Source organism: Vitis vinifera, chromosome 4, assembly GCF_030704535.1.
Source record: "Vitis vinifera cultivar Pinot Noir 40024 chromosome 4, ASM3070453v1".
In the NCBI taxonomy this organism is placed as follows: Eukaryota; Viridiplantae; Streptophyta; class Magnoliopsida; order Vitales; family Vitaceae; genus Vitis; species Vitis vinifera.
Genome location: NC_081808.1, coordinates 18,883,862 through 18,901,037, shown reverse-complemented (window position 1 = coordinate 18,901,037; position 17,176 = coordinate 18,883,862). Strand labels below are relative to the sequence as shown.

Genomic DNA, 17,176 nt, shown 5'->3' with positions numbered 1-17,176 from the left:
AGGTTGATTTGGATATTTTTCCAAACACGAGGGAAGAAAAAGCATGCCCCGTATGAAAAGTCTCGGGCATTGAAGCACAAGACACCTCTATCCAACTCACCACCACTTATATGGTGCCATGCAAAGTATCACCACCACATTAATATTACCATACCCTTACCGATATGCCCTTCTTCTTTTCTGGCTTTGGTCCTTTACAAACCACAGGATCTGCTTTTCTTTTTGTAATTTCCTTTTCGTTTTTTTATATCAAAAAGTAAATTTTAATTTTTTTTATTTTTTATTTAAAAAAAAAAAAAAGGGAAACATAAAACACCTGTAGAAATTAAGGTGACATGAAAAGGGTAATCCAACATACCCATCGCGACATTGCCAAAACTGTAAAGCGGTTAAATGTGGCTTTCAAACCTAACTTGTCCATAGCCCAACCTGTGGCACGTGCCACGCTTGTTTTGCGTGTGGGCTTTCCTTATTAATTCTCTCTTTCCCCTTTCTCTATCTCCTTTGGGGTAGGGTACTCGGCTTCCCAATTAATTACAAGTCCAAAAATCCCCTCTTCAAGAAATTAAAAAGACAACTCGAAAAGACCAGAATGGCCCCATAAACTTTACTGTTGTTGGATCATGATAAAGACTGGGGTAGGGCGTTGTGGTCATTTGGACAAAAACCAAGGATGGTGGTAGTTTGGATCATTGAGATGACTTTGTACTGACCTTATCTTTTTTATATTCCGAAGTTTGCGTTGGTTTCCAAGGGCGCATGGAAAATGACAACAATAGCCAACACTTTCGAGTGGCATTTTGGTCTTTAAATAATATTATGTATTAGAGAATAATGCTAGAAGATTATTATTGGCGACGACGTTATTGATTGATAATGTCTGTTTAGATACCATCCAAGTTCCTCTCTCTCGTCATCCTAATTCCTACCCCTAAGTACTTTATGCCACACCCTCCATATTTTCCCCAAGGGTTGTTTTAGTCATTTTATATTTAACTGTATTTTAGGATATAGTTTGCGAGACTGATTATTATATGAAGACTATTTTTTTTATTTTCTTAATTTTTAAGTCAGATTTTTCATAAATTTTTATACCAAGTTGATTGAATAATGAATTAAATAAATGTAAAAACAAAAAAAAAATATTTATATATATATATTGGTGGGGAAGGAGGAGGTTAAGAAGACCAATAGCGACTTCTTCTCTTCTCTTCTCTTCTCTCTCTTGGGGGTGTTTTTTGCGGGAGATATATCAGTGCCAAGCCTCCATATTTTTTTATTATTATTACTCTTTCATCATCTCTCTTTCCAGAAGGCAATTTGCAGAACGTCTACTGCAAAGAGCAAGAAAGAGAGAGAAAAGGAGAGAGAGAGAGAGGACAGATGAGAGTTAGAGACAACGCGGAGAGAAAGAAAACAATTTTGAAGAAGCTTTCAACCCACAGAAGAGAAAACGATGTCTGAGAGCTTTGCACCCTTTCACGACCTGCAACTCTAAGAGGTGTATATACATCGATGAGCAAAGCTGAAAATGAAAAAAAGGGGGGGCAAAAAGGAAAAATTGAGAAAGCACCAACAAAGACCCATTTGATGCCTTCTCTTTTTCTCTTTAGTTTCTTCTTCTTCTTCCTCTTACTTTTTTTTTCTCTTTTAAATCTACTATTTGTCTATAATCCTCATCAATAGCTCTTACTCCATAATGGGAGTGCTTTGTTTTGCTTTTGACTAACCGATCCATGGCTGAATTGATGGACAGTGTTAAGAGAAGGAAGTGGGAGTCACAAGGCGGAAGAAAGAGACGACGATGATGAAGAAGATACTGATATGGGAATAGCAACACCGCCTCTTCCACCTGTTTTCTCTCACTCAAAGGTCCACAACCCAATTCCGATCGCCCACAAGTCCAATTTTGCAAATTCTATGTCCCAAGACTTCCACCAAGGTATCTTCAGTTTCTCGAATGGGTTCGAGAGATCGGCGGTGACACACCAAGAACAGCAGCAGCAACAGCAGCACATAACACAGCAGATCCGGAGGGATAAGCTGAGGGTGCAAGGGTTCGAACCGCCACCGCCATTAGTGGCCATAGAAGAAGAAGAATCTGGTGGGCTTCCCGTGTACGAGACAGCTGGGATGTTGTCTGAAATGTTCAATTTTGGTCCTGGAGCCACCACGGCCGCGGAACTGTTGGAGCATCAGCTGCCATCGAATTATCGGAACCCGCGGCCAGCAACGGCGGTAACGGGGGTGAGTAACTCGGAATGGTATGGGAGCAGACAAGGGATGGTGGGAGGTTTGGGACCGTTGGGTGATTCAAAGAATCAAAACGTAAATAACCGTGACAGTCTAGCTCAGCATCATCATCAGATTTCAAGCATTAATGCGGACTCAGCTGCTGCCATGCAGCTTTTCCTCATGAATCCGCAACCCAGATCACCTTCTCCACCTCCACAACCCCATCCTCATCCCCATCCTCCTGCAACTTCTTCTACACTTCATATGCTGCTTCCAAACCAATCCACTTCCCTCCAAGGCTTTGCTACTGCTTCTGCACCAGGAGGGGGGGCTTTTGGTGCTAGTGTAATACCTCCATCCCAATTCACATGGGTTCCTGATAGCGGTCATGAAAGCGGTAACAACCCTAGTGAAATTGGAGGAATTGTAGAAGGCCAAGGCCTTTCCTTGTCCCTATCCTCTTCATTGCAGCATTTGGAAGCAGCTAAAGCCGAGGAATTGAGGATGGGAGACAGCGGCATGCTGTTCTACGGCCAAGGAGGGGGTTCTTCTTCGGCTCAATATCCGTATAAGAGCTTGGGCGGTCATCAACAGCCATTGCATTTGCAAGGGGGAGTGGGTCACAACCACCAAGTTCATGTCGGGTTTGGATCTTCATTGGGAGCGGTGAATGTTATGAGGAATTCCAAGTATGTGAAGGCTGCCCAAGAATTATTGGAAGAATTTTGCAGTGTTGGGAGGGGTCAGTTCAAGAAGAACAAGTTTGGGAGACACAACACCAACCCTAATTCTAATCCAGGTGGCGGCAGTGCTGGTGGAGGCGGCTCTTCATCCTCGTCAAAAGATCTTCCTCCTTTGTCAGCTGCTGATAGAATTGAGCATCAGAGAAGAAAGGTCAAACTATTATCCATGCTTGATGAGGCATGTAATCTCTCTCCTTTTCTCCTCTCCTCCCCGTCTCTGCTCTCCCTCTCTCTCCCTCTACCAAGAGTCAAGACCCCGATCTTTTTCTTTTCTTTTTTTTTTGAAAAAAAATAAATTATTTAGTCCGTTAATTGTTTTCAAAATCAGAGGGAAGACAAATAGAAAATTCCGGCAAGTTTCCATGAATATTTTATACACCAGGGTGAAGAAAAGCCGGCTGGTGCAATAGTTCTTTCATAGGATCAAGTTGGCTGAGTTTGATTGCATAATTTTTTTTTTTCAAATTATATTTTATTTCAGTTATTCGATTGGTGGGGTGTTAGGATACTGCTGATTTGAGTTTGGTGAGAACCTGAGAGACTACTATTTGGGGCCTGTGTCCAGTAAGAAATGACGTTCCTTGTGATTGGGAAGATGGGCAGTGAGGTACTATTATACGTAGAAAGTTGTTAGGAATGCCGCTGCTCCAAGAGATCCAAACCTATCATGGTAGTATTGCAGAGAAAGCCATTGATTTATGTCTTAGTTGACCTGGGGATTGTTTTCTTTTCTTTTCTTTTCTTTTTTTATTTCTTACTCATCTATTGGCCGTATTGGGAAAAGAGAGAAGGAAAGAAACACAAGGATATTCTTTGTTCCCATTAACAATAATATCACTGTACACAGCCTTTGATTCACGCATTTATTCTTCTACTTTGGCCTTCCCTCCTTAAGAGCAGCAAAGTGTAGTCTACAAATTTTAGGGTTTTAAAATTCTGGAAGAACCTCCCTTTTTCATCTCATCTTTCTTCTCTCCTCTCCTCTCCTCTCCTGAGATCTTCCAGCCCTTGTAAAATTCCACATGGAGCTTTTGATTTTCTTTTCTTTTTTCTTGCTCTTGGCATTTCTTGCTTTATTTACTTCTCTTTCTAGCTGGTGGGCAGTACAGATAACAGTGAAAAGTTTCTGGATCGGGATGGTAGAAGGAGCGATATCATAAATTCTTATTCAATGATAGCATTGGTTTTTGTGTTTTGACCAGTATCTCAATCTCTTAAGTCTCATCATACTCTAAATTGAATGTTTGATTTATTCGTGTCGTTATTATTTTGTGGGTGTATGTAACATTGACTGTAGGTGGATCGAAGATACAATCACTACTGTGAACAAATGCAAATGGTGGTGAACTCGTTTGATTTGGTGATGGGGTTCGGAGCGGCAGTTCCATACACGGCACTAGCGCAGAAGGCCATGTCCAGGCACTTCCGGTGTTTGAAGGATGCAATTGCAGTACAACTGAAGCACAGCTGCGAGCTGCTTGGAGAAAAAGATCCCTCGGGGACTTCAGGAGTGACCAAAGGAGAGACACCGAGGCTGAGGCTGTTGGAGCAAAGCCTCAGACAGCAAAGAGCCTTCCATCAAATGGGAATGATGGAACAAGAAGCTTGGAGACCCCAAAGAGGCTTGCCTGAACGTTCTGTCAACATTTTGAGATCCTGGCTTTTTGAGCACTTCCTTCATCCGTACGTCACCTTTCCCTATATCACTACTCCACAATCTGCTTCTTCCCTAATGAAAATATCAAAGCAAAATGGTTATTACAAAACTATAGGAAGCCAGGCCCTAACCATATATACCTCTGTTTAGTTATTGTGAAGAAGATACAAAATTCAAATCCATGACTTCCTTGTAGTCCACTTCCCTTTTTTAATATGAAAAAGAAAAAAAAAACAAAGAGAGGGAGAGAGAGAGAGAGAGTTGTATATAGAAGGCAACAGTGAGGCAGCGAGCGTCCTTGGACGTTGTCTCGTCAGAAGAAAGCTGTAAATAGAACATCTTCGTTTTGCGCACTGCGTTTTCTCCTGATTCAATAATAGCATACTTAGTCTTTGGTCGACGCCTGGAATTAGTTTTGCAGAAAGGACTCCATTAAACTGTAATTTAACTGACCGCCTCTCCCTCTTTTCTCTAGGCCTTTTTTTTTCTTAAATGAATCTATGCCTGGCAATAATAAGTATAATAAGAGTCAATAAGAAATATGAGCGAGTGCAGTTGTCCTATTTACTTCTGCAGCTGCTGCTGCTGTTACTACTGATCTTCTCTTTTAGATTCTCACGCCCATGCAGGGAAACAAAGGTTCAATCCCATCTACGGATGCACAAAAGCTTTGTTTCTCTTTATACGTTTTAGGTAAGGTCTCTGATGTCATTTTCTGGTCTCTTTCTCAGGTACCCAAGCGATGCAGATAAGCATCTGTTGGCACGACAGACTGGTTTATCGAGAAATCAGGTTCTCTCTCTCTCTCTCTCTCTCTCTCTTCCATACTCATGCAACATAACAGTAAATACAGTAAAAAGGCAGAGCCAGTAATCATCTTTTCCATATGCTCCCCTTCTTTCTTTCATTTAAAACAGTCACGGAGAAGAGAAAACCAAAGCAAACAAGAAAACCCATCACGGAAATGACCATCAGTATGTTCAGTTGAACTTGCATGGTTTTGGGTTCTATTTCTAAATTTTCTCTTCTTTCTGTTGCTGAAACACCCAAGTGTCTTCCTCCTTTTATTTCTCCCTTCGTGCTCTTTCTCACCGGCCAGGCTATAAATTCTGAAATAGAGAGAGAACCCAATAGTCAATAAGAGCAGATGCAAGTACAGCAAGAGATGAGACATGAGAGTTTGCAGCTTTGATTCCCTCTCCCTTGTCCAACCACACCATTTCAACCATAAAGACGATTTATAAACTTTTCTGTACTTGAAACACTGAATTTCTGGTCTTTTTCCTTTTTGAAAAGAAAAAACTCTACCTCTTGTTTTCTCAACAAAGGCTTCCCATGTTAATTTATTACTGTGCAGAACTTCAGTACGTAGTCATGCAACTCCATCTACCTCTTCATCACATCATTAAACGCAGCTCTCCCCTTTTTTTCTCTTCCATATTGCACTACAAAGATCCTAACACTAATTTATTTTTTTAATTAAAAAAAAAGGCTGCAAGCTTGACTATGATAATCATATGAACATTTTGGTTTTTTGATACATACTTCTTGTTGTCACATCAAAACTGGATAATTGTCTGCATGAAAGGCCAAAACTCAAAACTCATCTGCTGGAAATAAAGGACTGTGATCTGGGCTCGCTCATAAATGGAGTTGCCCAACATCCTTTCTTGCTGGTGTACAGTATTAACTAATAGAGAAGTGTGTAGACTTTGATCTGCAAGGTCGGGATTGTCTTTTCACCGGGAAACCCGTTAACATCCCAGGAAAAAAAAAAACACATACAAATTGCACTGTCACAATGGAAACCATAAATAGAAAGACAGTCCCATCAATGTATTTTTGAAATAGAATTAAATGTTGCGGATATACATATTTTGTTTGATTGTGTTTTATAATTTCTTTCTCCAGGTCTCGAACTGGTTCATTAATGCCAGGGTCCGGTTGTGGAAACCCATGGTGGAGGAAATGTACCAGCAGGAAACGAAAGAAGAAGAGGGATCAGAAGAGAGAGAAGTGAATCAGCTGCAAAGTAGTGGGCTAGCACAGACACCAACACCTTCGACAGGTGCAGGAGGTGCAGCTGCAGCCACAGCATCAACAACACCAACAACAACAACTACAGCAACGGGCAAAAGATCCGAAATCAATGCAGCCGATGGCGACCCTTCACTCATCGCAATCAATAGACAATGCTTCTCGGAAAACCAAGCAAAACAAGCCACCTCCACTATCCCCACCACTACCTCCACCTCCGCTGACGTGTCACCACCTCCACCCGTATCCCAATGTTTTCCGACCACCCATGACTCTGACCTGCACCATCGACTCCCTGTTGATGACACCTGTCGCCGCGGAAGCCTTGTTTCTTCTGATTTCGGGACCACCTCTACTAACCCTGACATTGGGTCAACACTCATAAGGTTCGGGACCACCGCCGGTGATGTCTCCCTCACTCTCGGCCTCCGCCACGCCGGCAACCTCCCGGACAAGAGTCCCTTCTCCGTTAGAGACTTCGGTGGCTGTTAAAACAATTCGATCCCCCAGTTCCATCTTATCAATCTTTTTTGTTTTTGGTTTTCCTCTTTCCATAATTAATTGATCTATTAAGAAAATACATCTATCATCATCGTCATCATCATCATCCCGAGAAACGTAGCATTACATTAGCTAGCCTTATGAGGTCTGTTGTAATTGTATAGTACATTGTTTTGCTTCCATCTTTTGCCTTTTATGTACTAAAGGTTTTGTACTTTAGTATATACTTCTAAAATAATATGGAAACATGTTTAGAGAGAGAATTATTATACCTTCATCTTGATTATTGGGTGATTATATCAGTAAATCTAATGTGTGTGCATGTGCATATATATATATATATATATATGTCGACCATTTTCGTGTTCCCGTGGTCAAAATCTTGATAGTGATGATTGAACCCTACAGGTGGGCTACTCATTCCATTCTACTAATCTGTATATCGCCAATCTTAATGTGATAGTGATTTTGAGTATATCTTGAAAGCTATGGATGTTTTGGAATTGAATGGTGGTAAATTCAAATGCAGAGAGATGGCAGGTGAGCTTGAATTTAAAGCATGCATGCCACTTTGAAATTTCTGTCTTTTTAAAATCACCAATTGGGAAGTCACTGTTCTTGGTTTTAAATTTCATGAGGAGCTGTTGGCGGTCCCACGTACAAGTTACAACATCGTTATTGTTGAGAAATAATGGCTGGAAACATCTCCGCAGCCAGTAGAAGCAGCATTAATTACCGGTGAAAATGCCTGTCTCCCTGGTAAAATCCTAGAAATCACCAGAGCTATTCCAAACAGTCATATCTTCCATGGCACATGTGACCATTTTCATCTCCATTTATTTCACCACTTAATTTTTCTTTATGTGTAATAAATTTCTCCTATTAAAATAGGTGGGGCATAGGGTGGTAGGACTAATTTGATGGAATTAATTGTGAAATCAAAGTCAGTACCGTTGTTGAGGAACAAAAAATTCAAGTCTTAGAAGTGGAATGAAGAGCCTTGGAGATGGTTACAACTCACAACATGGCTTCCAAGGCCTCCATTTCACTTCATAATCAATTCTAATTAGTTTTCATGTATTTTCTAATGAATGGTGGTAGGAGAATTCCTTAATCTTACTTGCAATCAAAATTTTGCTCATCCCAAAACGATCGTGACATGTTTGTTGAGTGAAGAAAAATAAAACATCTGCAGTTCTTTATTTTATTTCCCTACTTGCTTCCTGTCCCCCCAGTGCCTGAATCACTGTTCCATGGCATGCTAGCTTATTGGTCATTATCATGGTACTTGATCAACTATTCCAACTTAACTTCCTCTTGTCATGTTCTCAGTGAAAAAATAAATGAAGAAGTTTGCCACTTTACACTGATGATCCACCCATCAGGCCTTCCCTTGACTAGTGTGAACAAACAATGCAACTCTGTTCACTGTGTCTAGTGACCCTTCCTCATGCTTGCAAAAGGGCCTTCTTCAGCACTGCAAGATTTAAAGATTTTAAGACACATACCAGCGAGTGGTCCTTAAGAATTAATCCAATAAAATAGATAATTGTAATCACATACGTGGTTTGTTTGGTAGTTGAGAAAAGAAGGCGGAGGAAAAGACAAAAAAATGAAATAGTACCACCTAAAAACCATGCTTACGCAGATGGTGGATGGTGCAACATAGTGGAATACACACACCCAGTTGTTTGTCAATATCTTCTCTCTTTTGTGCCTAAACCTCTATGAGGTTTTGTTATTTTACCTGACAACCGACGCCACGAAGGTTCCTTGAAATCCAAAACAATAATCTCCAAAGCAACAGTAACCCTTTACCTAATTTGTTGCTTTTTCTTTGAGAAACACTATAACTAACCAAAAACAAAATGGCCTACAATTAGGTTTTCCGAGTTGTTCTGCTGCAGCGATCACGCCCCTTTCAATCACAATATCTATGATTTCATGTAAGAAAGTCTATAAACTAGAGTGTTTCGGGTATATGATATGATGCAGCAGCAATCAAACAGTTATGGATCAGCTCCTAAAAAAAAATCCCTATGAAGATCAGTGTTTCCCTTCTTGTTTCCACATATGTAGTTATCAAGCAATGTCACTATCACTTCCATCCCATTCTTCTTCAAGGGTGGTGGTTAGGTAAAAGAAAGAAAGAAAGAAAGAAAAGAAAGAAAGAAAAAAGTGTACCATCAAGATTAAGGCACTTTGATGGGTGATCCTCCTTCTAGGTAAAATTCTTAAATTTTGTGTAGGGCCTCTCCTATGGTGTCTGTAGCGCCCAGTGGAAACATCACCAAGGGGTGCTGAAAAGTGAAAACTACTTGAGCTATGCATAGGATTGACGGCCCTTTTTGTGGGTGTAGGAGAATTTTCACTGTGGATGGAGATGAAGAAATCATTGAACAAACTCGGGAGAGAGGGAGAGAGAAGCCCATTTACTCCCTAGTCTGATGATTCTTGCACAAAATAAAAGCGGGTCAATAAATGAGCTGTTTTGCCTCACCCATTCATTGTGTTATAAATGTGACTTTTCTGGTGGGTGGCCTTTTATGAAGAACATGGTTCATAGGCTTCAAGGACCCTATTCATAAATAAGATTAAACAAGGGTAGTTTATGTGTTTTCCAACTCCAGAATTGTTTCTTTGTCTTTCTCGCCCACATGAATTACAAAATCAATGCCAAGAAAGGGACGAAAATTATTATGATAGGTCTTCAAACCCTTGTTTCAAAGAACACCCCCCTAGGCCCAGTGTGCATTACAGGACAACAGGTCCGGTGGACCCCTTCCTCATTCGCTAAAGAAAGGGACATCTACTGCAAGGACTGTCCAACAACCAGATGCCTTATAGGTGGGCCTCCAACAAAGATGGGACGCTTGATGTGATTTGGGCTTGGGCCCATCCTCGCCTGTGAAGTCCTGAGCTACGATTAAAATTTTCTTGGCTGACGGCCCTAGGATAGGGTAACCTGTGGACAATAGGGGCTCTCTCTTTTCAGTCCATTTCAGTGCCGTAACCTAGGATAATTCATACAAAATATTCCACAAAAATGCTTATAAAAATGAAAAATCTTTGGGAAAGGTTAAATTGAAGTCTCAAAAGACCATAGCCACCCAAATAAAGCGGTCGAATCACAGCAGTTTAAGAGGCGTGTTCAGTGGCTCCTCATGGACAAGGCAGTCAAGCTATCATCAAAAAAAGGTTGATGGTTAATGTAGTTCTACTTCCTAAAATGAGCATGGTTGTATTGAAGTGACTCTTATTAAGATTCATTGCATTTCAAGTATCAAATCTCTATGCATGAGAAGTAAAAACTAAATGTCACATTAAAGGTGTACCCGTGCATTGGTACGATGTTTTATGTCTTTTATTTAGAACCTGTTTGGTAGTGATTTTAGAAAACGTTTCTAACTTTTTTAATATTTGAAATTTTTTATGATTTAAGTCTTAGAAATATTATAAACGTTTTTTAGAATCATTATCAAACACACTCTTAGTTTCCAGTTGCAACATTTAAAACCTCTGATTTTGTAGTCCACTTGGATTGTAATTTTGGTTGGTTTGGCATGGACAAAGAGATGAGTATGAGAATTAGGAGCCCTCCATAAATTGCAGTTCTACATACCCAGTCATGTAACTCTTATACCATCATACATCTCTATGTAATATTCATTCATGATATGAAGAAAATGACCATCTTTTTTTTCTAATTCAGTGGAGCATTGTCTTGTGAAATGACCACTCCATGATATTATATGTTTACTCACTAAATATGCACAAACCCCACCAAAGGTGGTCAATGGGAGACAAAAAATTGCACACAAGGTTGTCATATGGGCAGAGCAGGTTTATGTGTAGACTAGAGAAATGACTCAACCCACCATCAAAACCTAGGCCGAAATTAATGTGTTTTCAGGGCTCCAACCAAATATCGGAAGCCTGTCTGTTCTAGTACCATAAATTGCAGAGACTCCAGCCTCGGCCAAGAAATTATGTCAGCTCTTTTATGCTCCAATCTCATTCACTACTTTATTTGGGACCTTGGGTTACCCAAAACAGAAGACACATATTGTACATTTTCTATAACCAAAGTCCTGAAAGATGGCAACAGATACAGAAGGTAAGCATCAATTTCTAACTGGAAAAAACCCTAACACACTAGCCTTTTTTTTCATCAAAATCAATCGTCCAGAATTCCCCCACAGCCATGGTTATTCACCTGTAAGTAGTATCCACCAGAGTTAAAAATCAAGTGACCTAAAATTTGGTTAGACAATAAAAGGACATGTTAGTACCAATCAGTTGGCCTTTTAGCAAGAGTTGGAAGAGTTCATTGCACCAAACTGTGGACTGCAGTTTATCTTCTCACCATACCAAACAGACAAACCAAAAGCAAATTTTCATCTCTTATTTCTTTTCCCCTTTTGGGTAGAAACTATGGTCCACTACATCAAATATTTGTGACCCAGACAGGGTACATTATCGAAGAACACGTGAACTCAATTTTGTAGTGACATGAGGGCCTCTCATTGCTGGAGGATTGTCACATGGTTTTCACTTATCACGACAATACGAGCAAGGAATACCACCTCAGTATCAATCATATCATCATCCTTCCCTGACTAGATAAATAGAGGGGATACTCAGTTAAAGCTTCAATACCCAAATGAATCACATGGTGGGATGGGATGTTGGAAGTCTAACTTGTTTAGCACCCTCCCTCAGAAAAATGATCAGTTACAGTTTATCACAGTTCAGGGCAGTTTCGTAAATTAACAGTTAACCAACATGGACATTTCTTTAGCTTATACTGTGAATACAGAAACAGTTCCTGCAGTCTTTACTCCTGCTTTCTATTGTATGGATAAATTGTTACTCCACAGGCCCTGGTAAACAATTCAAATATCATTTTCATAGGAGAGGTCCATTCAAAATGCATTTCTAGCTTTTACCAGTAAAAATATCGGAGTAAAATTAAATTCACACAAAGCCTCAACTCCATAATACATTTCTTTCAAGTATTTCTACATCAAGCAATCAACCCACATTCATCAATCCACAAGAAGTTCATTTTCTTTCCCTTTCTGTATTACCTTACCGTCAAGAACATTCAGGGGAAGGATTCAAACCCAAGTCATGTCACTGTTCCCATCTCCATGTCAACTCTGTGAACTTCTCCCGTCAACATTTCTTCTTCTCTTTTTCTGTTGCCTTTCAAGTAGAGATGGAACTCCTCCTCATTGTGAAAGATCATCCCTATTAAATTTATACATATCATTACTTGCAAGTTGCAACACACAGTGATATGCTTTTAGCCACCCATCATGAAGTCATTGAGCTATCTGACTACATTAGATTTCCTTGGGGTTCAACATAAGGTCTAACGAAAGTTCTCCGCCACCAGACCTCAAAGGCCCTCTGAAGATTTGGGCAGTTATCACCAGCCTTTAGAAAACTGCCCAACCAAGCAAGCAAAATACTCTGCTGATCCTCTAGAGGCAGTGTCAGGATTGTCCTACCAATTCCTTCCTCTACAACCTTCCTGTCAAATGACCTACACCCATGTTGTAACCAGCTGTAGTCATTGATCAAAGGCTGCAACCAGGTCTGTAACAACAACTGACGGGTGTCTTTTGACGGTAGCAGCTCCCCCCTTCCTATTCCAACAAATAGCCTTGCCGTAATGCAGCTAACATGGTGGCGAGAGACAACAGGAAGCTTTGTATGTAGGGTTGCTAACTCTTGCTGGCTAGCCCACATCACTGCAAACTCATCTGCTGCTTGCCTGTCAGCTAAAATTTCAAGTAACCATGAGAGGTTATCAGCCTCCAAAGTTATCTGCTTCAACACAGGTTCTTTGTTTTCCATGGGTTTATCAGTAAACCCTGGTTCAGCAGCTTGCCTGAACATAGATAATAATGAATCCAAGCAGCTTCTGCATGAGCTATAAATAGTTTCATTGCAGATGTCAGCTGAACCCGCATAGCTGGGGACACTGCTATTTTCTCGAAGGAGCTTCAGGACTATAGATTTCATCTCACGTCGGCCTCTCTCCTCACTACTCTTTAGAACCAGTTCCATTATGTGGAAGAGTGTGTCCTTCGGGCAGTTACTGACTTCAGAAGAGACTCGTTTCAGTACTGGGGTGACCCCAATACCCTCTACCTGGAGTTGCAGAACCGAAGAAACCACCTTTTCTTCTTCTTCTTCACCAACCCAAGGGACTGCCTCTAAATACTCCAAACATGATTGCATGCATGAGTTGAAGCCAAGTAGCTCTGCAACCTGCAAAATAATCCACTTTCAGGTGAGGTTATGGCATGCAAAGAAAAATCTGGCATCTTTTAGAAGTTTAACTGAAACATCAGAGAAAACAGAGATGGCTTCAGCTTCCAATTAAAAGGTGTAGAAATTAATAAAAGGAGAATTAAAGAAATCATCAAGTAGTATGAATCCTCACGATGATACACTTCTATGGCAAAACTCGCCAAAAAAATTAGCTTCTTGTCAGCTTATTATGGATCTAGAATCAAATATATGACAACAATCGCCACAACAAATGGAACTAGCAAGCCTATGTCCTCCTGATTAGCCATCCCTCCAGTATAATCATTATATTTCATAAATTGGAAAAATGGTGCTCTAAAGCTTTAATTTAACTTGGTGAGCAAAGGGAAAATCAAGGATGAGAGTGTATGGGGCAACACCAACATCTTGCGAATAACTGATTGAAACAAGAAAAAAAAAAAGCAGCTAACAACAGGTTAAGTAAGACAGTCATTGAAAGGTATGGATGCCAAATGACCATTTACCCTACCCCAGGCCCACCGCCAGCCATTGTTATTGCCCCGCCAGCAAGAGAGCAGCTATCTAAGCCCAGGTAAATATCCAGCTTTGTTATTGCCCCAAGAGAAAGAGCAGGCCCTAGCTCATCCACAACTATCTAATGGAGTTAAAGCATTCTAATGGAATTTCAATGATCCTACATTAGGACTTTTGTATTACAACTCCCTCTCACTTTACTGTTGGAGCATACAGATTCTAAATTTCATAGTTGAGAATCCAGCATAAATGAGCATTTTCATCTCATAGCCCTGTACTAACTTACACAGGTCAATAAATTGCTGATTTCCTGACAATTTAAAAAAAAAAAAAAAACATTTACCCCTAATGATGCCTCATTTCACTTTCCTCAAAAAAATAAACCGAACCTCTGATTTAGAAATGAACAGATGATCATACCAAATAAGTACAACTTTCAATGATCCATGTGTAGATATGAAAGCTTCAAGACTATTTTCCAGGAATACTGCATGATCTAATTGTTTTCTCCAGTAAACAAGCCAAATGTAGTTTCACACAATAATCAATACAACATGGCAAAAGTAGTTGGCATTCAATACCATGTTACATCCATAATCCAAATGAATGATCAAATCTGTGACACGATATTTTGAGCCTGTTATCTAAGTGATTGTACCATAAGAACCATTATCCATGCAGCATCCAACATTGTCAAGGGGTAGAGAAGTTCTTGACGCTCATAAGGGGTGACTCTTCTAAAATGTATATAAGTGTTTTAAAGTTGTGAGGGCTAGCATCACTAAACTGGTTGGAAAAATGATGCGTAATATTCCTAGTATTCAGAACAGTCTAATTGATCAGACAAATTAGAAAAAGTTTACCGTCCTCTTCAGATAAAGTCTTCATATTACAAAAAGTTCAGAATCAATAAAGCATTATGCTTAATTGCTACTCAGGCACCACCAATGACAAAATTGAAGAGAAAATAAACCATTTACAGTATGCTCCATTACTTTCTAGGCACCACTGACAACATAATTAAAGAGAAAACAAACCATTTACAACATGCATAAAAAAATATATCAAACTATAATAGGATAGAGTAAGGAGGAATCATAATTGACATAATTGAAGAGAAGATAAACCATTTGCAACATCCAGAAAATACATCAAAATTATTCTAGACTGGGGGAATCATAATTTAAGGTTCTTCTAATAAAGCTTCAACAAGCCAAAACATACCTTTAAGATAGTTATTATGGTTGTCTTACAATACAAATTACAAAACATATATGGCACAATTTCAGTCAACATATAGTTGTAAAATAATGAAGGGATCCATTAGCTAATTACCTTGAGAATACGAAGTACCCGTGAGACACTTTGTTTGATCAACCGTTGCTTGGTTTCTTTACAATACATCAATCCCACCGTTTCAACATAAATTTCAATGTCTTCACAATCCTCGATTTCAAGACAGGACAAATTAGACTGTTCTTCAGAAAGTTTGTCTGCAAAAAAACTGCTATTTTCCATGAGAACGTTCTTGTGAACACTCAACTTCACATAAAACCCCTGCTTTCCCATTAAGATCACTTTCATATCACTGGTTCCAGGTTCACCAAACTCGATTGCCACCTTCCTAGGTAAATTTTCGATCTTGGGCCTTGGGGCCCTCTCATTAACCAATGCACTTAGAGCAGGGGCATCAGAAGCAAAAGTTCTTTGATCATCAGAAACAACTCCTGGCCTTGATGGAGTGGAAGTCGGTTTTCTCTCAGTCATTGGGGCCTGCTTCTTCTGAACAGAGGTCTTGGTGGGTGGTGGGGGTGAGGATTTGGGTTTGTTTAGAGGGTTTTGAGCTTTGAGAGTCTTTTGGAAAACAACAGGCGAGGGGCAACACCAAAAACCTTCCGGGGTCACAGCAATTGGAACATTTCTGATTTTGGTTTGACCCTGTTCTACCTTGGTAAGTCTAATTTCAGCCATATTTAACAAGAATTTATAGCATAATTCGATGAAGATATGGCATGTAAAAACATGGAGGGACTCCAAAAGCAACTAATTAATTGTTCTTCAAAATGGTAGAGAAAAAAATCATTTTCTAAAAAAATGAGGGTCAAGAACTTCAAATCAAAACAAATGTTACCAAACTGTCAATTCCACAAGAGAACACAGAACATGGAAAACCAAAGCTGAGTTTTACTTGCCCGTAGCAGCTAGGAAGCAGATGAAACGACTATGAACTTTACAGAAACACAGAAAACCAGCCTCAAAGACAGAAATTTGAAATCTTTTTCCTAAATAATTTAAATTAAAGCTCACCAATATCTCCCATAGAAAGGCACAAAATGCAGTCAAATCCGTGAAGTAGAGACCAAGAGATTCCTTGACTCCTTCATATCTAACTATAGATCAAGTCCTAGACAACGCCCCATAAACAATTAAACCACAAAAACCGCAAGTAAGCATGAAATAGGGCTTCTATATAACACTGAACCCCCAGAAAGACCTACCAACTCACCACCACAAACAGCAGAATTTTGTGACTTCCTTGAAACCCCATCTCCCTACCTCTTATTTTAGAGTCCACGAGCGTCCAGAATGATTGGACGGAGCTCCGATGTCAAGCATCAAGGGAACCACTCAACACAAACTTGCAGAGAGAAATGATGGGTGTCTCTTTATTTCTTTTATTTTTTATTAAGAAAATTACAACACCCAAAAGAATTTTTATTTTAAAAGAAAAACACAGAAAAGAGAAAAGTGATAATTGATGGGTTGTGTTTCTAACTTTACCACTCCCTGAAAATACTCTGTCTCTAAACTTTCTCTTTCGTTCTCAGTGATCAAACAGGCACGCCATACCAGTGTCTTACAACTTTTTTTTGCTTTTTTCCTTTCTTGTATGCCTATGTTGCTTTTGTGGACCGTTGCAGGATTCGCTTGCCTAAAGACACTGTTGTTTTCGTGTGTCCTCTAATCTATGGACTTTGTAATTCACACAAACACCCTTACAACATTGCTTAATTTGGGGTTCAAAAGATTCCAGATTATGGCATTGTCCTTTGGGCATTTTGGGAATAGAGGCTGGAGACTTTGAGCAGAGGAAAATGATGGATGGTCCTAAATGCCTAATACCATTCTTGGAGAAAAATAACAACTCATATTGCTATTTCCAACTCGTTTTGGTAGTTACAAT

The 17,176-nt window shown here is 39.7% G+C and overlaps 2 protein-coding genes across 3 annotated transcripts; one reads left to right on the top strand and one right to left on the bottom strand.

The window, feature by feature from the left end:
* The first annotated feature begins 1,193 nt into the window (after nt 1-1,193).
* On the top strand, nt 1,194-7,444 carry LOC100261554 (BEL1-like homeodomain protein 2). Of its 2 annotated transcripts, XM_002269634.4 has the most exons (5): nt 1,194-1,501; nt 1,757-3,156; nt 4,276-4,661; nt 5,367-5,427; nt 6,547-7,444. In XM_002269634.4, exons 2-5 carry the CDS (start codon nt 1,825-1,827, stop codon nt 7,162-7,164), a joined length of 2,397 nt encoding a protein of 798 aa, XP_002269670.2. In that variant the 5' UTR covers nt 1,194-1,501; nt 1,757-1,824; the 3' UTR covers nt 7,165-7,444. The 2 variants fall into 2 exon arrangements, with proteins under 2 accessions (XP_002269670.2, XP_019075099.1); XM_019219554.2 differs by lacking the exon at nt 1,194-1,501 and having other exon boundaries at nt 1,521-3,156.
* A 4,653-nt stretch (nt 7,445-12,097) lies between these two features.
* On the bottom strand, nt 12,098-16,961 carry LOC100252985 (BTB/POZ domain-containing protein At3g50780). Its single transcript, XM_002275418.5, has 2 exons — nt 15,328-16,961; nt 12,098-13,455 (listed from the first exon to the last, which is right to left on the bottom strand). The coding sequence occupies exons 1-2, from the start codon at nt 15,961-15,963 to the stop codon at nt 12,517-12,519; spliced, it is 1,575 nt and encodes a 524-aa protein (XP_002275454.1). The 5' UTR covers nt 15,964-16,961; the 3' UTR covers nt 12,098-12,516.
* Nucleotides 16,962-17,176: the final 215 nt, after the last annotated feature.